A 25,137-nucleotide genomic window follows, 5' to 3' on the forward strand; every position below is an offset into this window, starting at 1 on the left:
GCCCCCTTCTTAACAGATCCGGTTGGGGCCTTGGAAGGAATGATTCCCGGGGTGCCCTGTGGGAAAAGGGATTCCTTCCGCAGTACAGGAAGTCCTCGACTTACAGCAGTGACCGCTTGAACCTGCAACGGCACTGAAAAAGTTTCACACAGGGCATCTTTCGGAAACTTGACACCTGCAATATCCACATGGTCAAAATTCGGACGCTAGGCAAGTGGGCTCGTGTTTATGACGGTTGCAGTCTCCTGGGGTCACGCGGTCCCCCTTTTGCGACCGCCTGACAAGCCAGATTCACTTAACAACCAGGTTGCCAATTTATCAATTGCTGTGATTGGCTTTAACAATTGTGGCAAGGAAGGTCGTAGAACGGGGCCGTTAACAGAAATTTGGGGCTCAAGCGTAAGTCATAAGTCGAGGACTGCCTCTCAACGCCCCCAGACGGGGAGGTGGTCCTGTGCAGCTGCCCCCACCTGTCCCTCCGGGCCCGTCCCCACCACGGAGGCTTTGAGCCCTCCCGGCAGGCCGAGTCAGGAGGGGGCAACTGGGGACCCCCGCAGCCCTTGGGGGCTTTTGCAGTGTTTGTGTAGGGAGGGGGGGCGGATTTATCACTTTGCCACAAGCCCCGCTCTGCGCGTGCGTGAGTCTGCCTGCCCCTGCAGCAGCTGCGCCACTCCCCCTCCCCTCCCTCCCTCCCCCCGCGCGAGAACTTTTGCCCCCAGCGCTTGACCAGGGATTTGCACGCGGGGAGGGGAGGGAGGGAGGGGTGGATCTCGGTGGGAAAAGCTGCCACGATCTGCGCCTGCGCGCTCCCTCGGGAGGACCGAGAGGGCCGCCTAGAGCGCCGCCCTCTTCCGGGAAGGGGCTTCCGGCCATGGCGGCGCACCTGAGGCTCCGCGGGGCGCTGGCGCTGGTCACCGGTGCGGGGGGGGAGGTGGGGGGGGGGCGTGTCGGTTGTGGGGGGGAGGCGGGGCGGGGGTCCCTGGCTGGGCCTGACGGGGTCTCCTCCCTCCCTCCCTCCTCGCAGGGGCCGGCAGCGGCATCGGGCGGGCGGTGAGCCTCCGACTGGCCCGCGAAGGCGCCACGGTGGCGGCGGCGGACGTGGACGAGGCCGGGGCGGCCGAGACGCTGCGGGCGATGCCGCCGGGGGACCACCAGGCCGCGCGGGTGGACGTGGGCTGCGCCGAGAGCGTGGAGGAGCTGCTGAGGGGGCTGCAGGTGGGGGGGGGGAGGGGGAGGGGGCGGGGCCTGAACAAACCCCTCCCCCCAGGGCTCCGCCTCCTCACCTCCCTTTCTGCGCAGGCGCGCTTCTCCCGGCCCCCCACGGTCTGCGTGAACTGCGCGGGGATCACGCGCGACGAGTTCCTGCTGCGGCAGAGCGAGGCCGCCTTCGAGGCCGTCCTGAGGGTCAACCTGAAGGTGCCCCTTCCCCACCCCCACCGATGAAAGGGCTGGGATGTGGGCGGGGGGGGGGAGATCTTTCCTTCCAGACGTCTCATCACCCAGCCAGGGAATGCCATCAGCCCTCGCTGGAGGGGGTGGGTGACATCTGCAGATGATCCTGGATCTGCCCCCTTTGGCAGATGGAGGCTTTTCCTGGACAGTCACTTCGCCTGCAATGATCTAGGATCTCCTGCTTGAGCCAAAGTCCCTTCCGGATTCTATCCTATATTCTATATTCTATATTCTATTCTATATTCTATTCTATTCTATTCTATTCTATTCTATTCTATTCTATTCTATTCTATTCTATTCTATTCTATTCTATCTTCTCTTCTCTTCTTTATTCTATTCCCTATCCCTTCTTTTGCAAAGCCTGCAAGAAAGCTCAGAGGCCACCAAGGACCTCCCTCTCTCTCCCTCCCTCTCTCTCTCCTTCCTCGCAGGGGGCCTTCCTGGTGACGCAGGCCGTGGCGAAGGCGCTGGTGGAGAGCGGGGCCAGCGGGGGCTCCATCGTCCACCTGGGCAGCGTGGTAGGGAAGGTGCGAGGGCCATCGCTCCCTGTGGGGGGGGAGGGGAAGAAGGGCAGGGGGTTGAGAGGCTGGGCCCCCCGGCCCCCTCTTTGCCGTCAGGGCCCCCTCTTCACCACCTCTCTGTCTCGCCCCAGCCAGGTGGGGAATCTGGGCCAGGTGAACTATGCAGCTTCCAAGGCAGGGGTGGAGGCCCTGGCCAAGACGGCGGCCAAGGAGCTGGCCAGGTGAGGTTCCCTCGGGGGGGGGGGCTCCGCAAAAGACCCCCTCCCCCCCCCCTCTCCTGCCTGGCTAGGCTCCCTCCTCTTCCCTCCTCCTCTGCTTTACCTCTGGGGGTGCAGTTTTTAGCCGGAAGCTCCTCCGTCCTTACCGCACGTAGTCCTCAATTTACAACCACAATGGAATCCAAAATTTCTGTTGCTAAGGGAGGAATTTGTTAAGTGAGTCTTGCCCCATGTTACAACCTTTCTTGACACGTTTGTTAAGGGAATTCCTGCAGTTGCTAAATTAGTAACCTGGTTGTTAAGCGAATCCGGCTTCCCCATTGACTTTGCTTGTCAGAAGGCCTCCTGGGGGCATCACGTGACACCCCCGGGACACCGCAGCCGTCATAAATACGAATCAGTTGCCCAGCATCTAAATTTTGATCACATGACCCCAAGGGTCGTAAGTGTGAAAAATGGTCCCGAGTTGCTTTTTTCAGTGCCGTTGTAACTTTGGTCGCTAAATGAACTGTCATAAGTCGAGGACTGCCTGTACTCCATGGGGTCTGCTCTAAGAGGGAGCCATTAGTGGGAGAGGCGAGGACAAAAGCTTCAATTAACGTTACTGCTGTTGTGTGAAGCGGGCGAACGGTGGGGGTCTCCTCTGTGAGAGAGAGAAGTGCCACAGCCGCCCCTCCCCCCCATCCCTTCTCCTCTTCCTCCTCCTCCTCCTCCTCCTCTTCCCCCGTTTCCTTTGCCCAGGTACGGCATCCGCTGCAACACCGTTCTGCCAGGGTTCATCCGCACCCCCATGACGGACAAGGTCCCCACCAAAGTCCTGGATAAGGTCAGCACCTCCTGCAGGACCTCTGTGTGTGTGTGTGTGTGTGTAGAGAGACAAGCTGGGGTCCCAGGGACGTGTGGCCGATTTCCTTCTGTTTCTTCCCCAGTTTGCTGCGATGGTGCCGATGGGACGCCTGGGGGAGCCTGAAGGTGAGGCCTCCATCCAGCTGCTGCATTGGGGGGGGGACCCGGAGGGAAAGGGTGCCTCTGCTCACCCCCAGAGTGCCTCTTGCCTGCCACTCAGGAGAAGCTGCCCCTCCCCGTGTCATCTGGGCCTGTGGAGACATTCGGCAAAGATCCTCTCTGCCTCCCACGCGACCATCCTCCGCCCGTCCCTTGGGGGGGGGGCTCCCAAAAAAAGAGGGCTGGAGTCTGCTGTGGGGCAAGGAAGCGATTGGCCCAGTGGGGAGAAAAGGCGTCCCTGCTGGAGGGGCTGAGCCTGGGCTGCATGAGGAGAGGAATAAAGGCCTTAGCTCCCACCTGGGTCCACACAGGATGCTCAACTCAGAACAGAACAAAATCACAGTTGGAAGGGACCTTGTAGGTCATCTAGTCCAACCCTCTGACCGAGGGCAGTCCGGTCTCTTCCTGAAAGCTTCCAGTGATGAAGCTCCCACAACTTCCGAAGGCAGCTCCTCTTCCATGGGTTGATGGTTCTCCCTGTCAGAAAATCCCTCCTTGTTTCCAGGCTGAATCTCTCCTCGTTCAGTTTCCATCCATCCTTCCTTGTCTGGACCTCAGGGGCTTTGGAAAAAATAGGTTGACCCCCTTCCTCCTCTCTGGGGCAGCCCCTCAAATATTGGGAGATGCTTTCCTGTCCCCCCTGGTCCTTCTCTTCACTAGACCAGCCAGGCCCAGTTCCTGCAGCCGTTCATCGTATGTTTTAGCCTCCAGTCCCCTCATCGTCTTCGTTGCTCTTCTCTGCACTCTTTCTGGAGTCTCAACGTCTTTTTTATAGTCTGGTGACCAAATCTGGGTGCAAGACCCCGATGCCGCTCGCAAGGCGTTGTGAGAGCCAGACCTCGGAAGGCAGAAGCCCCTTTTCCAGAGTTTTCCAGAAGCTTCTTCCTTATAATAAAACTTCAGCTGGGAAAAAGGGCTTTCGGGCTCCTTCCGAGATCTGGCAGCTGGGTTTGGTGGCTAGGAGAGCAGCCTGTTTGCAGGAACCTGCTTGACCCCCCCGGGGCATCTGGAGTGGGCTCTGCTCTTCGCTCTCTTCCGGGGGTCACTCTGATCCCCCCCCCGCTCCTCCTCCTTCCCCCAGATGTGGCCGATGTCTGTGCCTTCCTCGCTTCGGACGAGAGCCGGTATATCACTGGGGCCAGCCTGGAAGTGACAGGTAGGGCTGCCTGGGAGTGGGGTGGACGGGGCTGGTCCAGCATTGATCTGAGCACCTCTTCCTCCTCCAGGGGGCCTCTTCATCTGAGCCTCTGCCGCCCCCTGCTGGGGGAGACCATCAGGCACACACTTCCAGGAAGGATCCTGGGCCTCTTCCAGTAGACGCTGCATCCGTGGACGGACCTGGCGCCTGGCCGATGCCCGTCGCTGCCAGGGGGCCGTAGAGGATGGGCCCTGGACCTGTACGGAACAGAGGGAGCCTCTTCCTGCCCAGGCTCACCCCCCCTCACACACACACACCCCGCCCCAGCAGAGTGCTGCAATTGCTGTTTCAGGCTGGTGGTGGCTAGGAGGAGTTTTATATTCACCTGTGGATTAATCGAGCAATCGGTTGAATTAAAATAAAGGTGCTTTTTCATGCTCAATAAGACTTAGGCTGAAAAAGGGGCCGCGTTTGTGTCGGAGCGAAGGCTTCGGAGAAGAAGCCAGTCCAGGGGGAGCCGGGGAGCCTGCCAGTCACGGAGGAGTTACCCACGGAGGGATTTGCACAGGGGGGAAAGTGCTGGGTGGTAGAAGGGAGCCTGGAACTGGAAGCAGAGCCAGGAAGCAGCTCTTCCCAAGGGGTCTCGGGGGTGGGGGGAGCAGAGCGGGGAAGGCTGACCCAGGTCTAGTGCCAGTGCAAATGCCACCAAAGGCCTTTCCAGCCTCTGGGAGGCTCCTTGCAGGAAGGACCCCCACCTGCAGCCCCCTCTGGGCCCTTGGAATATTGCTCACCATCTCGGCCCTTGATAAACAGCCTGGCTCAAAACCTTGCTGGAGGATGATCAAGACCCTTAAAAAGCCCCCAGCCCCATGGTCATATTTCTAGAATCGGCCAGGGACCCCATAGCTGTCTCTGCTGTTGGAGGGCTGGTATCAATGCCAGGCCTGGCATAGGGAGCAAGAAGGCCCCTCCCTCTAGCAGCTTCCTTGGTCCGGGCTCTGCCCTGCGATTCGGCTTTCCTGGGAGGCTTCTGGGAGACCCCACTGGACCCTGGGGAAAAGGGGGGAGCCTCTCCCGGGGGTCCCCCATGGGATCTACACTGGGAGGATTGGTCCTTCTGGGAGCAGAGCTTGGGCAATTTCTCCCACCCAGCCAGCAGGGGCTTTGCTGCCCCACCTCCTCCCCACTTCGGGCTTGGATGGGGCTTTGCCACAGCTCTGGCCAGCCCATCATCATGTGGGCACCCTTGCCATAGTGGGGGTATGTGCCCCAAACCAGCCAGTGGCTTCCTGGAGACGCTGAGGAGAGGGGCCTCTTGGGGGGCCATGCTGTCCGTGACCTCTGTGGTTCTTTTCCCCCAAAGGCTTGTGGGTCGCGGGGGGGCAGGTGCCAGCTGCAAGTTGGGGGTCAGCGAGCCCCCTCCTCCCAGGGATTACAGAGAGCTGGGCTGGGGATGCAGGCACACTAACCAATGTTTGCTGAAAGGATTACTGGGGTGTGCGTGGAAGGACGGTGTGGGGTAGGGGATTAGCGGGGGGCTCACAGGCCCCTTCAGACCATTTGGGACTCTTCCAAAGATTAAGGGGGGAGCGGCCTCTCTGGTCCCCTCAACAAGGCGCGCCCCCCCCCCCAGCATGACAGATTAAGCAGAAGGCATCGGCCCACGAGGGCCGAGGGGCAGAAATGCTCCCCAGCCTTCATGCAGATTTATTTATTATTTATTAATTCAATTTATACGCCGCCCTTCTCCGGAGACGCAGGGTGGCTTACAATGCATTAAAAAAAGACATTTAAAACATTAAAACCCACTAGATTGACACACCTAGTGGCTGCATTCATAAAATACAGGACCGTAAGCCCCCCCACACACACACACACACAACCTCCGCAGGGAGCAAAGCCGCAACACACAACTTCCCACAATGTGCTGACCCATTTCCACCAGGGCCTTTTGTGAATTGTGCTTAACCTACGTTTAGTGGGGGGGAGGATCTCGGGGTGTGCAAGGTAGCCGTGTCCCTCAGCCCCGCCTGAAGGGGAGAAGGGAGGGGGTCTCTTCCCTGGGAGCACTCAGGCTCTGGCTTGGCCGTGGGGAAGGGTCTTCCAGGGGCTGGAGGACAGCCCTGGACCCCCAGTTGCCCTCAGGCACAGAATGTGCCACAATAATTTCTTCAGCCTCCCGTGGCAATATATCACGGGATGGCTCTCCTGGGAAACGGCTTGATAAACCATCAGGCTGGGCAGTTTGGGGGTGGTAGCGTCCCTGGGGGTCTTTAGTGCCTCTCCCAGCAGCAATTCTGGGGGGGGGGAGTGGAGTGCAGGGAGCTGCTTCCTGGCGAAAGAGGCTGGAGTTTCTGGTCAGGCAAGGTTGGGGGGTCAGGGAGAGCGGCCATTTTTCTCTACCAGGTCAGATCCCAGAGGGGGGACCCGGAGCCTCCTTTCTCCAAATCTGCTGGGGACACCCACCCACCCACCCACCCAGCGCTCCAGGGAGGCCCACAGGATGCCAGGCTGAGCCTGGACCCTCCCCACTTGAGTCAAGCAAAGTTTGCAAGATCTGTTTGCAGAGGGGAGACCCTTAATTCTAACCCCTCCAGGGGCAAAAGGACCCTTTTCCTTGAAATCTTCCCTGTTCGTCCCCTGCCTGGCACTCTCCAGGGGAAGTGGGAAGCAGTCACAGATCGGTGGATAATGGGCATTCTAGTCCAATCCTTTCACAGAGTGAACATGCCCTAACAACGGTTGCCCTGGGAGGGTTTTCGGGGGGCTTCCTAAGTGCTGAGGAAAGCTTCACCGGTTGTACTTCCGTCTGGCACAGAGCTGGAAAAGGTAGAGGAGGCCAGCCTGAAAAGGGGGGTGAGGCTGAGTTGAGAAGAGCCTGTCCTGGTTCTGTCATCCCAGTGGAACTGGAGGTCTGGAGGGGAGGGAAGATCAGTTGGGTCTCCTTGCGTGTTGGGAGCTCCCAAAATTGGGATATGCACACCGCCCCCCCCCCCAGCTCCCCCCCACATACACGCACACACACACACTCAGGAAGGCGGCCTGGCAGCCTTTCTTTCTGGCCGGGATGAATGGAGGGGGCGGGCAGAGCACGGGGGTGAGGAGGTGGGGAAGGCGGGAGGGATTAGCCCGGGGTCTCTATTCTCTGGGCCCCGTTTGAAGCCGCCGGCTCCCCATACCTCCCATTCACGGCCTCGTCACCCGGGGCAACCGAAGGGGGCATAAAAGGGGATGCGAGCGGGAGCTGCTGCGCCTCCCCCCCAAACCCACCGGGGCCCGGGCTGGGTGCTCCCCAACCCCAGGGGGGTCCTCGGGCGCCGGGGCCTTCTTGGCATCCCTTCCCATCTCCAGGGCAACGGGCGACCCCCGTCTCCCTGGGTGGCTCCGGCCCCCCCTCCTCCTGAGCGGGGACGGAAGGCGGCCTCTCCCCTATTCAGCCGCTCGCCTTCCCTCCTCCCCCTCCCCTCCGTCCTATTGTGGGCACAGCTGCCCAGGCCCCCCGAGAAGCAGCCGGGCCGGGGGAGGCGGGGACTTCTCCCCCAAGGCGGGCGGAGAGAAGGGGCAACTTTCCTGACAGCAAGACCCCCAGGAAGCGACGCTGGGGGGAAATTGGGGAGGGGTCCCCCTTTTTTTATCCGCATCCGTGGAGGAGGTGGGGAAGCCCACCCACCCCTCCCATTGGGGACCAGGGGGAATCACTTTCTCCGGCTCCTTCCCAACCTCCCTTCGGCGTCGGGGGGCGAGGGGCGGGACCGAGCTTTATCTGGGGTCGTCCGAGGGATGAACGGTGCCGGCCGGGAACTTGGAGAGAAGCGCCGGGGCGCCCGTGGCGGAAAGCGGGGGGCCCAACTCCGCGGGAGGCGAGAAAGGCTGAGCGGAGGCGCGGGAAGGGCCTGCGGGCGCCCCGGAGTCCCTCGACCTGCGAGGATGGCCTTGGAGCGCCGAGGCCGCCGCGCCCTCCTCGCCTCCTCCCTCCGCCCCGGCACCAGGGCGGCGGCACCTGAGCGAGGCTGCCGGGGGGGCGGAGGCTGAGGGAAGGAGCCCTCGCCGCCCAGGGCCCCGCCGCTGCCTTCGCACCAGCCGCCCGGCAACCAGGTCAGTCAACGCCTCCGCGAGCGGAGCGGGACCGCGGTCCATCCTGCGCCTCCCGCCTTTACGGTCAGTCCCTGGGCTGAAGTCGAGGGGCTTCCCCACCGCCGGCCTTAGTTTGGGGTCCCTTCCTTCATGGGGGTTGCGGGCGGTTTGGGGCCCGTGAAATAGAGATGGCTGCCAAGATCTGGCATTCCGGGATATCCTGCCTTTGAATGTGGAGGCTCTGTAGAGCGGAGGCCGGCCTTTTTGCCCGCTGGCTGCTGGCCCCGCTCCTCCTCCTCTTTTGTGGGAATCCGCTCTCCCGCGTCCTGCTTCCTAGCCTGGGGGACGGACCGTCCCGGCGACCCCCGCTGCGGCCTCGGTCGCCCCTTCCCTGCTCGTCTGGAGCGTCTGGAATGTCCCGCCACTCCTCTGGGGCTGAGCCGCCGCCGAAGCCCCCGCTCTCCCTGCTTCCACCCCGGGGGAGAGCAGGGCTCAGACCGGCCCCTTGAAGCGCCCCCGCCACGGGCTGCGAAGACGTCCTGCCAGAGCTGAGTCTTGGGGGCTCTGGTCTGGGGGCTGCTGGAGGGGGACGGGGGGCAGCCCCGCAGGACAGTCTGGGGGCACAGCTGAGGAAGCGGTTGGGGCTGAAGTCGTGGACACCCATCCCGCGACTGGGGCGTTTTGGAAACGGAGCGCTCCAGCTCTTCCCCCCTTGAGACGGGGAAACCCATTGCGCTTCCAGACCGAGGGGAATGGAGGGGGCATCGAAGCTCTCTGACCCCCACAAGGGTCGCCGCCCCCCAAGAGAGGAGGAAGCCTACATCAGGTACGTTCACGCAGCACGCCTGTCCTTAGCGCTGCCAAGAAGCAGATGGGCTCGGCCAAGGCAGGCTGGGGCGGATGGTGCGCAGAATCCCCCTGCTCTGCTGCTGTCCAAGTTAAGGGAGTAGCTGGGTTGAGGAACGCGTGACCGAGAGAGGGGTGGTGGGGGCTGGTCCCCGTATTATTTGCTTCCCTGGACCAAGCAGGGGCTGGACTAGATGGCCTCAAGGTAGTCTTCCCGTTCTTAGCTACGAGAATACTCTGCCTTGCACTACAGCTCCCGTATGCTAGATGATGGGAACTGTAGTCCAGCCCCAGTGGGATCCCACGCGCAGAGGAGAGGGGCAGCCGAGCCCCCCTTGCCTGTCCCTGACTGCCCCTCCTTGGTTCCCCCAGCCACCCCGTGAGGGAAGTGAGAGTGAGAGGAAACGATCTTGCTAAGCTTCCTTTAAACCTGGTTTAAGCAGACACCGCCGCCTATCTAAAGGCCCCACGGCGGCTGCCTCGGAGCCTGGCCGCTCACTTCTGGCCGTCCGGGCTCGCTCTTGTTCCAGACTTTCTTAGCGCGGAGCTGACCCGGGTTGCGGAAAGGCGCGTCGTCTGAACGCAGCTTCTCCTATCTTGCCGGGTTCTGCCTGCCGCTTTTTGGGTCGGAAGCGCCTTGGTCGCCCGGGGCAGGAGCGGAGCCGGTGGGAAGCCGCCTCTCGCCCGCCTTTCCCGGGACGGAGGATGACGTCACTCGCCCCCCCCCCTCCGCCCGGGTTTCTTTTCAGGTATTGTTCGGCGCGCCTCTGGAGCCCGGGCGGAAAAGCGGCGAGAGAAGCTGCGACGGAGCTCCCGAAGGGCTGCATCCTGCGCCAGGTCCAGTCGCGCTGGCTTTCGCCTGCTGCGTCCCCGGGCGGGCCTGGATTCAGCAGCCCATGTAGGGCCCGGGGGCCCCACCCCTGCACCCCACCCCAAAGGCGGAGGAGGCAGCGAAAGGCAGCCGCTCCCAGCCCCCTCGCAGTGCCCCATTGGCCATTCGCCCCAGTCCTTTTCCCCAAGGCTCCTTCTGCCCCCTTAACCCGGCAGGGCCTCGGGGCTCCCAGGTGCCAGGGCTGAGGGATGCCAGCCTGGGAGGGAGGGAGGGAGGGAGGGGAGGGGGTCACGGGGCTCTCTGGGAAGCAGGAAAGGGAGCCGCTTTGGCCACCCAGGCTGCCCTTTTGGGTGGTGAGTTTTCCTCCTGGCAGCCAGCAGAGCCGCCCTCCCCAGGATGGTCTGCCCAGCTGCTGCCCTGCCCTTTGGCATCCCACGGAGCTCTGAGAGCCAGGATGCCCCCCTCTGAGGAGGACCGAGGCCATCCAGAAAAGGCACCCAGGGCACAGGCGACCCTGCAGGAGGGGTCAAAAGAGGAGGGTCAGTTGAGCGGTCCTTGTTTCAGGGATAACACATCAGCCACACAGGGAGGTTGGCAAGAAAATCAGAATGTGGGGACACTTAGAACCCTCATTCGTCCTTGGTTTGAAGGGAGAGAGAGAGAGAGAGAGAGAGAAGCCAGAATTTATGTGATTTTTTCCCCCTGCTAACATTATTATCCTGAAGTCTGCACTCTGTACGTGTCGGAGGCGAGAGCCCAGGCCTCCCGTTTGCAGCTTCTCTTTTCTTTCGGGGTCACGGCGACAACATGAAAGGAAAAAAGCCGGAGGAGGGAAGAGGAATGGAAGCTGTGGGACAGCAGCTATTCTCAGTGGGGTTAGGGGCTGCTCCTTCCGCATAGGTGTCCCAGCAGTCCTCGTCCCCCAGGCAGGTGGGGGGAGGCTGAAGGCAGCTTGTGTGAGAGAGGGGGGAAGAGGGAGAGGGAGGGAGTGAAAGAAAGAGAAAGAAAGAAAGAAAGAAAAAGAAAGAGAGAGAGAGAGAGAGAAAGAAAAAGAATGAAAGAAAGAAAGAAAGAAAGAAGAAAGAAAGAAAGAAAGAAAGAAAGAAAGAAAGAAAGAAGAAAGGAAAGAAAGAAAGAAAGAAAGAAAGAAAGAAAGAAAGAAAGAAAGAAAGAAAGAAAGAAAGAAAGTGATTTTAATTGACTCTGGAAACTTCCTTCCAAAGTTGTCCTCTTTTTCCAAAAGGGTGGTGGGTTTTGGCCCTGGGCACAAGAGGAAGGGGGGTTAGGGGCCCAAGGTAAGAGAACCTGCCTCTCTGCTTCACATGCTTTGAAAAATAACACACACGACACGCATCCAACACAACACATTTAATCTGTTGCTTACTTAGCTTACTTTCTGGTCTGGGAAAATGTCCGAAACTGGAGACACCTTTCGGGTACATCCCAAAAAAGTGGCAAAGCTTCACTCATCGCAGCTTCACCCACAACTACCTTCAGAAACGCTCTTGAGGGAGACCCAGACCCACTGGGAGACAAGAGAAGGGCTCCCCCTGTTCTCCAAAGCCCCTGAAGGCAGGAGAAGAAGCAACGGATGGAACCAAGCAGCCAAGGAGAGAAGCAATTTGGGATTAAGGAGAAATTTCCTGACAGTGAGGACAATCAACCAGTGGAACTCCTTGCCTCCAGAAGCTGTCGGTGCTCCATCACTGGAGGTTTTCAAGAAGAGACTGGACAGCCATTTGTCCTAGAGTGGCATAGGGGTTCCTGCCTGAGCAGGGGGTTGGACTAGATGACCTCCAAGGTCCCTTCCAACACTGTTATTCTATCTGTTCCGTCTCTGGAAAGACTCACACATACAGAATGAGGAAAACCTGGCAGGGGCAAGAACGGAAGAGGGCCTGCCTTGGGAGGGGCAGCTGGCTGGGACACCACGCTGTTCCCCTCCCGGGGGTGTTCGGGGCCAGCCGGGGCCCAGAGCTCTGCTGACTCCGATGGCCGCCTCTCGGTTCTCCCTCCCCCCAACCTGGAGCCCCGGCTTGTGATTGTCCAAACGCAATTCTTGTCTCTCCACCGAGAGTTGAGTCTGGACATCAAGAGCCGGGGTTGGTGGTCAGCGGCCCAAGAGGCCCCCAGGGGCCCAGCCCTCCAGCTCTCCGAAGGATTTGCGGCACAGGATTCAACGGATATTTATTTCTTGGCTGGGTGGGGGAGGCTACGGGTCTAGTTTTGGAAAGGAAGAAGTAAAGAAATTGCCCGAAATACCCTCAGTGCTGGGTCCGAGAGGGCGCAAGCAGCTCTTCTTCTGTGACCCGCCAGCTTCTGCCCCACACAGCACCCCCGAGACCAACTCAAAAGCCATCTTGGCTGCAACCCCCAAGCGCTTCCCCTCCCGCTTTGGCCCCCACCCTCCCTCCAAGGAAAAGGGGCTCCCGTCAGATCCACCCTGTGGCTGCGCTGCCTTTTTGTTAAGAGTTGCCCCCATGGGGGGCCCGTATGAATGGGGAACGGCAGCCCCATAAGTTTCCAGGCACCAGAACAGCGTCTAATGCCAGATCCCGTTTCCATCATGGCAAAGTGGGGCAGTCCCACTTGGAAGGTGTGGCCCAGAGCGATGCAAAGCCTCTGGCTGTTCCCTGATGTCTCACCTTCCGTGGAATGCTGGAAACTGACCTCTGGACAGCCTGAGCAAGGAAATGGAGCCACTGCAGGATGGAGCCCTTCCCCCACATTCCACTTCTCCAATCTGGTGTCCCCCTCCTTCGCAAGCAGGGAAAGGGGCAGGGGGAGGCTTCTCCCTCTCCAGATCTCTCTTGGCCTCACCTTCCGGGTGTGTAAAATGGGCTGAAGCCCCACTTCTCTTCCTAAATGATTTAATTCTTTTTAATTATCTTAACTTTTGTATTTGTATGTTTTTTAATTCTGGCTGTTCACCGCCCTGAGTCCCCTCTGGGAGAAGGGCGGTATACAAATTAAATTAATAATAATAATAATAATAATAATAATAATAATAATAATAATAATAATAATAAATGGTGGGGATGCCCTTTGCATCCCAGCCCTCAAAAAGTCTCCCCACCCCCACTTTCCCATGTAAAAAAAGGGGGGGGCTTCCCATCTCTTTGGGTTGGAGGGGGGGACAACAGAGAGCAGTCCCCATCCCTGAGCCTCATTCAGCCTGCCCCCCTCTCCTGCCCCCCACCTCAGGCCCCTTTCTTGTGCCAGAGTGGGCGGGCTCCGCCTGGGTGGTCCAGGCCCTTTCAGGATCCTGCCAGCCTCTCGCTCCGTCCAGGCCCACCAGCCGGCCCTTCCCAGCAGCCAGGCCTCTCTCCGGCTGACCCTCCGCAGAGGAGAACAAAACCCGTAGCCCCCCCCCCAAGGCTTTGGGCCCAACTGGTCTCTTTGCTATTCCCCCATTCACTATGGGGGTGAAGCTGGCCTTTACTTTCTCCGAGGGTCCATCTTTCCAGGGCCCTCCCTCATCTCCCCTCAAAGCCTGGAAGGGAACCCCCCTCTTGGGAGGGAGGTGGGCATTTCTGCAGGCCCAGGCCAGTCCCCCCCTCACCCTCCTCCACTCAGAAGCCAGAGCCAGCTTTAGCTCTGGGCTCAATCCCCCGTGCCCCCGCTCGGTTCCTTGGAAAATGGGGAGCTGGAGGAAGGCCCCCCCCTTTGCCCCATCAGGGGCCCCACCCCAGCCTCAAAGGGAGTTGCTGGCCAGCTTGGTTGCAGCCCCCAGAGGGCACTAACTGGCAGAGGAGCCCATCCACTCCTTTGGGAGAGAGGGAGAGGGCCTCCCCAGGGGCAATTGGGGAGGGGGGTCGCTCTTCCACCCAAGAAACAGTCAGGCAGGGGCCAGAGACGGTTTCCGGTGCTACCCAAAGGAAGCCAAGTCCCCATGGACCACCCGCCGGGCCCTGGATCGGCCGTGCTTGGCAGGAGCCCCGAAGAACCTCGCCCTTGATGCATCTGGGGCACAGCCTGGGATCGCCTGGTGGTCCCCCATCCCGGGTCCTGCTCTGAGTTCAAAATCAGCCAGGCGCTCTTGTGTTTTCCTCTACTCAGATTAAATTGTTGGAAGAAAAACCCCCATTTTTTTCCTTCTTTGGGGCAAACATATCAGGTTTATTTAAAAACGGGGCAATAAAGTCAGGGCAGCCACCGGCCCAGCCCACCGCAAGCCTGAGACTCCCCCCCCCCTTTTTTTTCTTTGGGGAGAGGCTCCCGATTCCCCGGAGGGAAAGCCCACCCCCTCAAAACGAGTGGGGAGAAGGCGTCCCTTAACCCAAACTTCCAGGGGGGGCGGAACCGATCTGGCTTCCCGAGGAGCCCCCAGCCCCCCCCCACGCCCTCCTCCGTCCATCCTCGGTGCGGGAGACCCCGAAGGGCAGGAGCCGCCTGCCTCCCACCCGGGACAGCCACTCCGCGCCCCCCGCCCCCTGGGGGGGAGGGAGGGAGGGAGGGGGCTCTGCTGCACCTGCGGGTCGGGCGCGGGGGGGGGGCTGCCCGCGGAGCAGCTGTCCGGGGGGGGCGGGGCGACTTTGGTGGGGGAACACCCCTCTCGTGACGTCACGGGGCGGGGAGGGGAAGTGACGCTCTCGGAGGTTCCCACCCTCGCCCGCCTCCCCGGCAGGGAAAGACGGAGCGGGAGGCGGAGGACGGAAGAGCGGGGAAAAGGCTCCGGTGCCCCCCCCCCGCCCGCCGCGGGACCGAAGGTGGGGGGGCGCGGCGGGGGGGGGGCTGCAGTGGGGGGGGGAGGGGCGCCTGCCTTTCCCCAGAAGGGAGCCGGGCCCTTTTGTTGCCGCTCGGGCGCAGCGGCGGGGACGGCGAGCATGTGCAGAGGGCGCCGGCTCAAGAGCTGAGCTGCGGGCGAGGCGCCTCCTGAGCGCGTGCAGAGGGCGGAGGGAGGCTGGCCGGGGCTGCAGGGGAGGGGGCGGGGGCGGGGGGGGAGACAAGGGGTCCTCTGGGCGTGCACAGAGCGCCGCCCGGCCTTTCCCAGCCAGGGGCTGCGGCTCCTTCATTGGGCAAAAGGGGGGAGGCGCCCCGGCCCGAAGGAAGGAAACCGGACTTGGGGGGAACTGGAAGCCCATCGGAGAGAAAAATGTGGGGAGGGGGCGACCCTCTCATGGCGGCCCCCCCCCCAAAAAAAAGATTTGGCCTTTCCTAGACTCGGTTTTGCGGCCGCGGAGCCTTCGGGCTTTCCAAGGGGGCGCGGTGGGGCCCCTGCTCCGCTCGCTCGGCTCTGGGGGTGGGTGGGGCGGGGGTCGCACTGGCTGCTTTCCCGGTTCCCCCGGGCCCCTCCGCCGGCCGTGGCAGATGGGGCCGCAGCCTCTCGGCCGCCCCTGGGGTTCCAAAGCCCGAGGACGGGACCCATCCTCCCTGGCCACGGGGCTGGGGCTGACGGGTGAGGGCATCTGGCCTTAGCAGCAGAGAATCCGGCAGGGCTGCCCCCCCCCAGCTTAAGCCCTGCACCAGCCACTGTCCGGGCTGGACTAGATGACCTCCAAGGTCCCTTCCAGGCCCTGCGTTCTGGGATTTGGGGGGGGCTCCTTGGGGCCGTTGCTTGGCAGCCGAGCTACTTGGAGGCTTTTCTCTAAATCCGTTTGCAGGGTTATTCTCGGAGGCCGCACACACCTGCACCCAGGTGCTTCCCTCTCTGCTCAGCCCCCACCCCCACCCCGTCCCTCCTGACCCCCAGCGCTGCCATGGCCGCCCCAGCCAACGCCCAGACCACCAGCAAGACCTGGGAGCTCAGCCTGTATGAACTGCACCGCACCCCCCAGGTGAGGGGCTGTGGGTGGAGGGAGGGGGGGGCAAGTGGCCCAGGGTTGGCAGGGAGGGTTCAAGGCTCCTTCCTTTCACCAAGGCCCCAAAGAGCAGGAGTATCGAACTCAAGGCCCATGGGCTGGAAACAGCGAAGGACCAGCCCCGCCGTGCCTCTGCCAGCAAAAGGGGGCTCTCAATCTCCGTTTCCGGCTGGGTCGGCCTCCCGAGCTCCGTTTTCCCTGGCAGAGGGTTGCAGGAGGCCGACCCAGCCGAAAACGGAGCTCGCGAGCCGGTTTTCGCTGACAGAGCCCTCAGGCCACCACAGGCGCCCCAACCCTTGCTGAGCCGGCACCCTCCCCGTCTCTCCGTGCAGGAGGCCGTCATGGACGGGACGGAGATCGCGGTGTCTCCCCGCAGCCTCCACAGCGAGCTGATGTGCCCCATCTGCCTGGACATGCTGAAGCACACCATGACCACCAAGGAGTGCCTGCACCGCTTCTGCTCCGACTGCATCGTCACCCGCCCTGCGCAGCGGGTAGGAGGGGGCCGAGGGGCGGGGGGCGCCTCCGAGGGGGTCCGGCGGGGCCACCCCAGCGCCTCCACCACCTCCTCCTCCTCCTCCTGCCCCCCCTGCAGGAACAAGGAGTGCCCCACCTGCCGGAAGAAGCTGGTGTCCAAGCGCTCCCTGCGCCCCGACCCCAACTTCGATGCCCTCATCTCCAAGATCTACCCCAGCCGCGATGAGTACGAAGCCCACCAGGACCGGGTGCTGGCCAAGCTCAACCGGCTGCACAACCAGCAGGCTCTGCGCAGCAGCATGGAGGAAGGGCTCAAGATGCAGGCCATGAACCGGTAGGGGCAGCCGGGCGCCTCCCCTTCCTCTGCCTCTTATGCACTCACCCCAAAAACTCTGGGGAAGCCCCTCCCCATCAGAGGGAAGCAAAGCGGGAGCCCTTGCGGGGGGGGGGCTCAATTCCTCTTGCAATTTTTGCCGCTGTGCCCAGAAATCACTTCTGTCATTGCCACAAATATATATATATATATATTTTTAGGGTGGGGTTGTCACCTGGAATTTAGGATTTGTTTTCTTGAGTGTGAGGGCAAACCCCCAAGAATCTGCAATTGCATTTCCCCTCCAGGTTCCTTTAGGAAGGGGCCCCAGAGGTCCACTAGTCCAACCCCCGCTCAAACCAGAGGCTTCATTCCCTCCCAGTCTTCTTCTGGGGGGATCCAGTGGTGAAATCCTACTGGTTCACACCGGTTCGGGCGAACTGGTAGTGATAAAATCTACCGGTTTGGCGAACCGGTAGTAAAAAAAGTCCCCCCCCCCCATTCTACTTACCTCCAAATGGCTCATTTTTCCACGTGAAGCGTGTGTCTGGCGCACATTGTGCATTCAGCGTGCATCTGACTGCATGTGGGCGCACAGTATGCATCTGGCGTGTACCACGAATGCGTGGGCAGTGAACCAGTAGCGGCCTGCAGAGGATTTCACCCCTGGGGGATCCTTTGGGTGGAACAGGGGGTGAAAGGGGAGACTTGGCGTTCCTCACAGTGCCCACTCCCCCCCCCCTCGCTTTTTTGGCCTTTGTCCTCCGCCAGGGGGCAGCGGGTTCGGAAGCACCCGCAGGAGTCAGACAACACCACCTTCAGTGGGGCGGAGGACAACTGCGACAGCCGGTCCCACCTCAGCAACGCCTCGGCCCCCAGCCAGCCGGAGGCCGGGCCCAGCTGCAAGCGCTCGCGGGCCTCGGACGAGTCGTGTGCCGAGCCCGAGACCTCCCACGAAGGAGGGCGCGGCAGCCCTGAACCCGGGGCCGAGTCCAGCAGCAGCGAGATCGAGCTGGTTTTCCGGCCTCACCCAATCCTGGTGGAGAAGGGGGGCTACTCCCAGACGAGGTGAGGGGACCAGGGGCTCTTCCGTGGGGGCCCATTGCAGCTGTGGGGCAGCCTTCCAAGATGGGGGCAGTTTAAAGGGGTCTGATGGGGGGAAGGTCTTTGGGGAGGTGGGGGTTTCTTCTGGACCTGGCATGTGTTAACCCCACCTGGGGTGCAGCTCCTCTCCACTCTCCCCCACCCCGGCACTGGGGTAGCCCCCTCCCCCATCCTTTCCTCTTACCTTCACTTCTTCTCCCCCGGGCTGGCAGGTACGTCAAGACCACGGCCAATGCCACGGTGGACCACCTGTCCAAATACCTGGCCCTGCGCATCGCCCTGGAGGAGACCCCAGGCCTGGGCCCCGAGCCCCCCGCCCTGGACGATGTCAGCGAGAAGCAGTACACCATCTACATCACCACGGCTGGAGGGGCCTTCACGGTGAGGTGGGGGCCATGGGGCTGGGGTCGGTGGGAAGAGGTATTCAGAAAGTCGGGGTCCCTTTATGAGGGTGGGGGGCTTAAGATTCCCCTCCAGCAAATGCTGCCGGTTGGGTCCGTGTAGCTTGACTCGCTTGCCCAAGTCACCTGTTTCCCCTCATAGTGAGAGGAATTCCTTCTTCCAGGGAAGGTTTCACCCGGAAAGGCTGAGGGTCTGTGAGGGGAGGGTTTGGGCCGAGGGGCAGAAGACCGTCTAACTGACAGCCCCCCCCCCCCGTGTCCTTCCTTGGCTCAGACGCTGAACGGTTCTGCGACTCTGGAGCTGGTGAACGAGAAATACTGGAAGCTGAGCAGACCCCTGGAGCTCTACTACGCCCCCACCAAGGAACAGAAATAACCGAGGGCTGGGGGGGCAACCTGATGGACAGCAACTGGGGGGGGCAGGTGGGGGGGCACCCCTCTTGCCTTCAAGGGGCCTCTTCAAGAAGATGCTTCGCTGGGGGGGGGGATGCTTCACTGGCCCCCCCCCCCAACCTTCCAAGGCCAATGGGGAAGGGCAGAGAGGCCTGTGCTTTTCGGTTCCTCCTCCCAGGGAGGCCTGGGGGGAGGGGTCTCCTGCCCTCCCTGTCCCTCTCCTCCAGTGGGGGGGGAGGAGGAGCGATGGGGGGGGCAAAGATTGTTTCCTGCCTTTTTACAGCTGTTTTTGTGGAACTGACGACAATATTGCTCCTTTGACATCTGTCTTTGGCGTTCCTCTTTTTTTGGGGGGGGGAGAGGGGTGTTCCTGGGGGGACGGCAAAACAGGCCAGGCCCCAGGGGGTCTGAAGGGGGGCCTGGCAGGGTCAGAGGGGGGGGATCCGAGGTTTGGGTTTTGGCACTCGGCCTCCCGTCTTGTCATGGGGTCCACTTAGCATCTTCCCTCCTTATCCTTGGCTGTCCAGCTGTGGATGATGGGAACTGCCCTGCCCTGCAGGTCAGGAGGGAGGTTCCTTTGCCTTAGCCTCTCTCGGCTCCACCGGGGCCCATCATCCTCGGCCCAGAAATACCTGCCCAAGGCTTGGGGGACTCCATGCTTCAGCTCGGGGGGGAGGGGGATTTTGGCAGTGCATCCCCGTTGAATTTAGAGGGAGGGGTCCTGTGAGGGGCCTGGGGTGGCAGCTCAGCCTTCGTGTTTGGGGTGCAAATCCTTGGCTTCCAGGCCCTGCTCAGAGGTCCCCCAAGGAGGAACTGGCAGAAAGTCTCTGGGCCCCACATGTGTCCCTTTGGGGGGAGCCCTCCAGAACTGCCGTGCGCCTCTCGTTGTCATCCCCACAGTCCATGTGATGAAAGAGCAGCCTCGGTCCCTGGATGGGAGACCAACAGGAGATCCAGAGCTATTGGCTGGAGTGAATCTGAGAAGCAGGAATCGGATTTCCCCCCTCGAGGGAAGCTCTGTCCTTGGTATTATCCCTGACCTATGCTGGGGGGGGGGGGTGTTTCAGGTCATCTAGCCCCCCACCTCCACTCTAAAGGCTGCAAAGCTTTTTATTCAGGTTTAACTTTGGATTCCCATTTTAAACCAGGCTCCTCATGTCGTCTTTCTCACTCGGGACCCTGGGGCTCACTTCTCTGGGAAGCAGCCCACTCCCAGCCCGTCTTTTCGGGGGGGGGGGGGAGGGGGGGGTCTTGCAGCTGAGGGAGCACTGAGGCCCTCCCCCTCCTCCCACCCCGGCCTTGCCAAACTCTTCCAGCTTTGAAAAGATTTCATGTGATTAGACCTTAAGAACTGAGCTGCGGAAGGGGGTTTCCTTGCTTCCCTCCCTCTTTTTTTGGGGGGGGGTAATTTCTCACCCTTGAGCGAAGGGGGAGGAGCTGTGCTTCTCGCTTCCTCTTTTTCAGGGCTGATGGGGCAGCTTTTGGTAGGCTGGGGGGGGGGATCCTGCTCGCCTATATACACCCACCCCACACTGGCTCTCCTGCCTGGGGAGCCCACAAGCCTTGGAATGGGGGGCGGAGAAGCGGGCCATGGGGGGGGTTGGCATGGCTGCTCGGCAGAATCAGACACGGGGGGGAGGGGAAGAGGGACCCCCACAGGGGAGGAAAGTTGGAGATGCCTCTGCCCCTCGGGGTCCCTGGGCATCACCAGCCTTGCCAGCTCTGGCTGCCACCGGAGGCCTCGCCCCCCCCTCCCCTGAGAGCGAGCGAGTGAGCAGCGACTGGCACCGCCTTTGCCGCTTCCTGCCCGGAAGTTCAAGGTCCCTTTTGTGAAACAGCAAATCCTCTCCTGGAAATCCCCCCACTTGCACCCGTCTCTCCCCCCTCCCCCAAAGGGTTCCCAACACCATCAGGCAGTGCAACTGGGGGGGTGGAAGCCATGTTTTTATTTCTTGAGCCCCGCCCTGGGGGAGAAGCTGGTGCGCAGGAAGAGCCAGCACCCCGACATCTACAAGTGTGGGGGAGGGGGGTTGCCGGGTGTCCCGGCTCCTCATTCTGGGGCTGCTGCAACCGCACTTGGGTGCACAAAGGCCTCTACGGGGAGGGAGGGGCCTCTTGGAGACCCCCCCAAGATAAAGCTGCCCTTGGAAGGGGGAAGGGAGGGGCTGCTGGGGTGCAGCTGAGCTCGGGGAAGAGGAGTCCAAAAGCTACCGACCTGTGGAGGGGGAAGAGGGGGGGGTAAGAATATGTTCCAGAAAATACAGAAATTGGGGTGGGGGACACCTCCACACACACACCCAAGACCCAACCCCTGGTCCTGTCTTTGGGGTAGGACGGTGGGAGGGGACAGGAAGAGAAACGGAGGGAGGGGTCTTCTGGCATCCCCAGCCCACCCCTCCTGACCGAGCAGCTGCTGGGCCTCTCTGTTGCCTGAGGCTTCCTGGGGCTGCCAAAAGGGAAGGGGGGGGGCTGGGGCCGTGAGTCTGCCCCCCCCACTGCTGCCAGACTCACCTTCACCGGGGTAGTTGTCGCCTTCCAGGAGGGAGTATCCTACAGGGGAGGGGAGGCAATGGGTTGGTCAGGTGTTTGGGGGTCCCAGGTGGGCCCAAGTACTGGGGGCCAGCCCTCCTCCCCCCCCGCCGCTGCTGCTGCACTACATCCACAGGCAGAGACCTTCTCCCGGGTGCCCTCTTTCTGAGCCCCCCCTGCCCTCCATGGCTGAAGCCCCTGCCCTTTGGGTTGGGGGGGCTCAGTTCCCCAGAGAGCCAGGGACCCCCCACCCAAAGACCCCTTTGGAGCATCTGCAGCCCCTCCTCCCTGCCATGAAACAGCCCCTCCCCAGAGGCCTTTCCCCCCCCTCGACCCCCTGCATGTGCTCCCCCTCCCCCTCCGCTCTTGGGGGGGGCTCACCTTGGAGCCTTGACCGCTTCCAGAAGACCAGGCCGGCCACCAGGAACACCGTCCCCACCACCATCACGGCAACCGAGACCCCAATTTTGATCCAGAGCTCCGAGGGGAGGCCTGGGGCTGAGCAGGGAGACAGAAAAGGGGGGGCTGTTAATGTCACCCCCTTAATGGAGAGAGGATTCCCCCTCGGGCTCCTTTGCCCAACACAAGGCTCCCCCCCCCCGAGTGTTTCTGCTGCTGAAGACGCTTCTGGTTCCCTCATTCGAGGGGTTAGGGTCCTCGATTTACGCCAAAGGAAGGGAGACCTCTGCCCTTGAACACCGTTAAGACTTTAAGATGCAAGGACTTCAACTCCCAGAATTCCCCAGCCGCCACACAGACTCAACAACTGAGGGATTCTGGGAATAAGTCCAGGCATCTTAAAACTGACACGGTCCAAGAAAAACCATCAGTCTCCCAGTGGAGGGGAGTCCCACAGGCTGTTCCGATTTCCCCAAGATGGACATTTATGCAGTTTGTAAGTGGGGGGGTTGTAGTTGGGGGGCCTCAATTCTTGGACAGGTCCCTGTACTGCCCGCTCCCTTGTCCAGAGGCTTTCCTGCAAACCCCTGAGAGATGAGAACACTGCACATGCACAGAGGTCCCCTTGAGGCCCAACCCTGCTGCTTCGGGGCAGCTGACAGGAGGAGATACCCCACAAAATGAGTTGTCCCCCTCCCTCCCTCCCTCCCTCCCACTCACCCCATTCTGCGGTGAGGGGCGCATCCAGGCTGGAGTGCTGGACGGAGCAGGTGTAGCTGCCCCCTTTCTGGGGATCGACCGGCAGCGTCAGCCGCGCCTGGTAGCTCCAGTCCCCATTACTGGTGACCCGCGGGGGGTCCAGCCGATCCTTCACGGGCTCCCCGTTCCAAAGCCAGGTGATGTTGACGTCCCCTGGGTAGAAGCCCCACGCCATGCAGGCCAGCATGATGGGATACGGAGTGTTCTGAGGGGCAACCGGGGAAATGAGGACCTTCGGCGCAGCTGAGGAAGGAAGACGGACAGGGAAGGCTGGATTGCGCCCTCCCTCTCTCTCTGCACCCCACTGCCCACCGATCTCCACCCCACCCCCCACCCCTTTGGAAGCGCCTCCCCGAATTAAAATGCTCTGATCTGAAATCAAAGCTTCTGAAGGACACCCGGACTAACTCCTGCTCAACGCCCTGCCTGCTAGGCGGGACCAGACTGTGGCATTCTGCACAGTTGCCCCACTTCCAGTTGGAGGTCAAGCCCCCCCCCCCCGCCCAGCAATTTGGAAGGTTTTTCTAATCAACTCCTCTGCCCCCATCTACGTGGGTCAGATTAGATGACCTCTACGGACCCCTTCCAGCCGTTATTCTAGGAGGAGCCCCCTCCTTTAGTCAGGCGCTCCTCTCGCACCCAGCGCCCGCCCGTCCCCCACTCACTCCGCCTGTCCCCGGTCTGCCACCAGAGCGCCTGGCCCTGCAGCGGGCACCGCTGGGCTGCTTCCTGCGGCACCTCCTGGGAGTTTTTCATGAGCCACTGAGCCACGGGTTCCCCGCTGTAGTTCCAGGGCACGGAGGCGCCCAGGCCGCAGGGCACGAAGGCCTTCTGCTGGAAGTCGAAACAGGTGAAGGGCATCTTGTTGAAGAAAAGGGTCCAACGGGGCTGGAGGAGGCGACCGTCGGCCGAGAGGAAGCAGTCCGTCTCCAGGTGCAGGACGAAGCCACCTGCGGGCGGGGGGGGGAGGAAGCGGGGATCAGGGCGCGGCTGCCAGGAAGCCCCCTGCCCGCCCCCTGCTGTGGCTTTCCAGAGGCAGGGAGTTCCGCGGTCTTGCGGCCTCGCCCGGGAGGGACGCCTCAGCCCAGAGACCCCCGCCCTTCTTCCGGGGAATGTCCAGCCGTCCTGGTCCGGGCCCGCCTCCGGGAGTAGCCCAGCCCTTGCGGCCCCCGCGCCGTGGAGGATGGGAATCGGAGCCCAAGACGTCCGCCCGGAGGGAAGCTGGAAGGCAGAGAGACGCGAACTCCCGCCTCCTCGGCGCTCCGTCTCAGTCCCGGCGGTTAAAAAAGAAAGCGAAACCGGGGCGGAGAGAGGCTCGTCCGAACAACTCGGTGGCCAGGACAAGCGCTCTTTACATGGGCAGGAGACCCCCAAATCCGCACCCCTTGGGCCTCCCGCCTCCCAGGTTGATGGCGCCCCCGCCTCCGCGCGGAGTAACCAGATTCCCCGGGATCCCCCCGTTCTCCCTCGGAACGCCTCCGATGACTGAAATTCACAGATAGACTGCCGCCGGGCATGGAAGTTCTACCTGGCCCCGCGGCGAGCCCACCTGTTGTCCCACCGGGTCTACCCGCAAGCTCGTCGCCCCTTAAGGTGCGGTTGGGCAGCGGGTCCCCTTCGCCAGGGCTCTGGCTGCGGGAAGGACCAGTGGCAAGGCGCCTGGGGGGTCGCGGGGGTCGCGGGGAGGGGCGCAGTCGGGAATGGCTCCCCTCGAGGCGCGGCCTTACCTGCCGGCGGGGCGCTCAGCGCCAGGATCAGCAGCAGCCACGGAGGCGGCATCTCGGCGGGCCGCGGAGGCGGAAGGTCTGGCAGACTCTCGGGAAGGGCTGCCCGGACGAGACCCCGAGCCAGACTGGCGCGCCCTTCTCCGCGCCCGCCCCTCCCCCGGCCAAGCGTCCTACCGACGCGGGCACCCAATGGCGAAGGCGGACGCCGGCGCGTCATCAGTCGCTGGGGAAGCCCAGCCGTCTGAGCGCCGGAGAGGGAAATTGTCCCTTGGCGCTTGAAAGGAGTCCCGAAGAATAACGGAATGACGGGGTTGGAAGGGTCCTTGGAGGTCTTGTAGTCCAACCTCCCCCCTCCCCCTCAACCAGGAAGCCCCGTATGAATCCGGACAAACGGCAGTCCGGTCTCTTCTAAAAACCTCCAACTTCTAAAGGCAAATCCTCCCACTGACTAATTAATTGTTTTCACAGTTAGAAAGTTTCTCCTTCTCTCCTTGATGAGTTTCCTTCCGTTGCTTCTTGTCCTGCCTTCAGGGGCTTTGGAGGGTAGCTTGACTCCCTCTTCTCTGGGGCAGCCCCTGAGATATTGGACGACTGCCACCCTGTCACCCCCGGGCCTTCTTTTCCTTCAACCAGGCGTACCCAGTTCCTGCAACCCTCCTTTGTGCGTTTAAGCCTCCGGCTTCCGCTCCAGCCGCGGGGTGGGGGTGGGCTGGCCTGGCTTGGCCTGAGTCTCCCCGTGAACAAGCATCAAGGCTCCCGGGGTCGTTCCCTTCTCCACTTGGGGTTCTAGGCCTTGTAGTCGCCGGAGGAGCGAGGCGGGGAGCAGCAGTCCCTTTCTCGCTTCCACGGCCCCGAGCGAAAGTAGAGGACGGGGCGGGAGTTGTAGGGAAGGAGAACCGGACAGGAGGGCAGCCGGCCTCGGCCCCGGCAGCTGAGCCTCGCAGCGCCGAGGTCGGCCAGGCGGGGTTTCGGGATCTAGAAGGGTCCCTTCGCGCCCTGAGCCCAGCTCAGCCATAGCTGCCTTCCCAACGCGCCGTGCAACAGGGGGCTTCTAGCCCAACGCTCTGGGCTCCGGCGGTTTGTAAAATGGAAATGGCTCCTCCATTCCGGAGCCTCGCAGCAGTGGGACTCCCTCCAGCCAGAAGCGC

At 61.9% G+C, this 25,137-nt stretch overlaps 3 protein-coding genes across 4 annotated transcripts; 2 read left to right on the forward strand and 1 right to left on the reverse strand.

Moving 5' to 3' along the window:
* The first annotated feature begins 863 nt into the window (after nucleotides 1-863).
* Nucleotides 864-4,779, forward strand: HSD17B8 (hydroxysteroid 17-beta dehydrogenase 8). 2 transcript variants are annotated; one of them, XM_070936200.1, is made up of 9 exons: nucleotides 864-917; nucleotides 1,025-1,215; nucleotides 1,300-1,416; nucleotides 1,884-1,979; nucleotides 2,109-2,194; nucleotides 2,933-3,017; nucleotides 3,121-3,163; nucleotides 4,278-4,352; nucleotides 4,423-4,779. In XM_070936200.1, exons 1-9 carry the CDS (start codon nucleotides 872-874, stop codon nucleotides 4,437-4,439), a joined length of 756 nt encoding a protein of 251 aa, XP_070792301.1. In that variant the 5' UTR covers nucleotides 864-871; the 3' UTR covers nucleotides 4,440-4,779. The 2 variants fall into 2 exon arrangements, with proteins under 2 accessions (XP_070792301.1, XP_070792302.1); XM_070936201.1 differs by lacking the exon at nucleotides 4,423-4,779 and having other exon boundaries at nucleotides 2,105-2,194; nucleotides 4,278-4,325.
* A 9,916-nt stretch (nucleotides 4,780-14,695) lies between these two features.
* Nucleotides 14,696-18,891, forward strand: RING1 (ring finger protein 1). Its single transcript, XM_070936194.1, is given in 8 exon segments — nucleotides 14,696-14,795; nucleotides 15,690-15,863; nucleotides 16,220-16,366; nucleotides 16,368-16,381; nucleotides 16,483-16,698; nucleotides 17,449-17,745; nucleotides 17,994-18,162; nucleotides 18,457-18,891. Coding segments are annotated over 7 exon segments (1,023 nt in total). The 5' UTR covers nucleotides 14,696-14,795; nucleotides 15,690-15,785; the 3' UTR covers nucleotides 18,559-18,891.
* Nucleotides 18,892-20,511: 1,620 nt separating this feature from the next.
* Nucleotides 20,512-24,097, reverse strand: LOC139311715 (class II histocompatibility antigen, M beta 1 chain). Its single transcript, XM_070936199.1, has 6 exons — nucleotides 23,990-24,097; nucleotides 22,928-23,212; nucleotides 22,224-22,505; nucleotides 21,486-21,602; nucleotides 21,087-21,125; nucleotides 20,512-20,790 (listed from the first exon to the last, which is right to left on the reverse strand). Exons 1-6 carry the CDS (start codon nucleotides 24,039-24,041, stop codon nucleotides 20,783-20,785), a joined length of 783 nt encoding a protein of 260 aa, XP_070792300.1. The 5' UTR covers nucleotides 24,042-24,097; the 3' UTR covers nucleotides 20,512-20,782.
* Nucleotides 24,098-25,137: the final 1,040 nt, after the last annotated feature.

This window comes from Pituophis catenifer, unplaced genomic scaffold (genome assembly GCF_029215685.1).
Source record: "Pituophis catenifer annectens isolate HBS135680 unplaced genomic scaffold, rPitCat1.0.hap2 SCAF_2, whole genome shotgun sequence".
Classification (NCBI taxonomy): Eukaryota; Metazoa; Chordata; class Lepidosauria; order Squamata; family Colubridae; genus Pituophis; species Pituophis catenifer.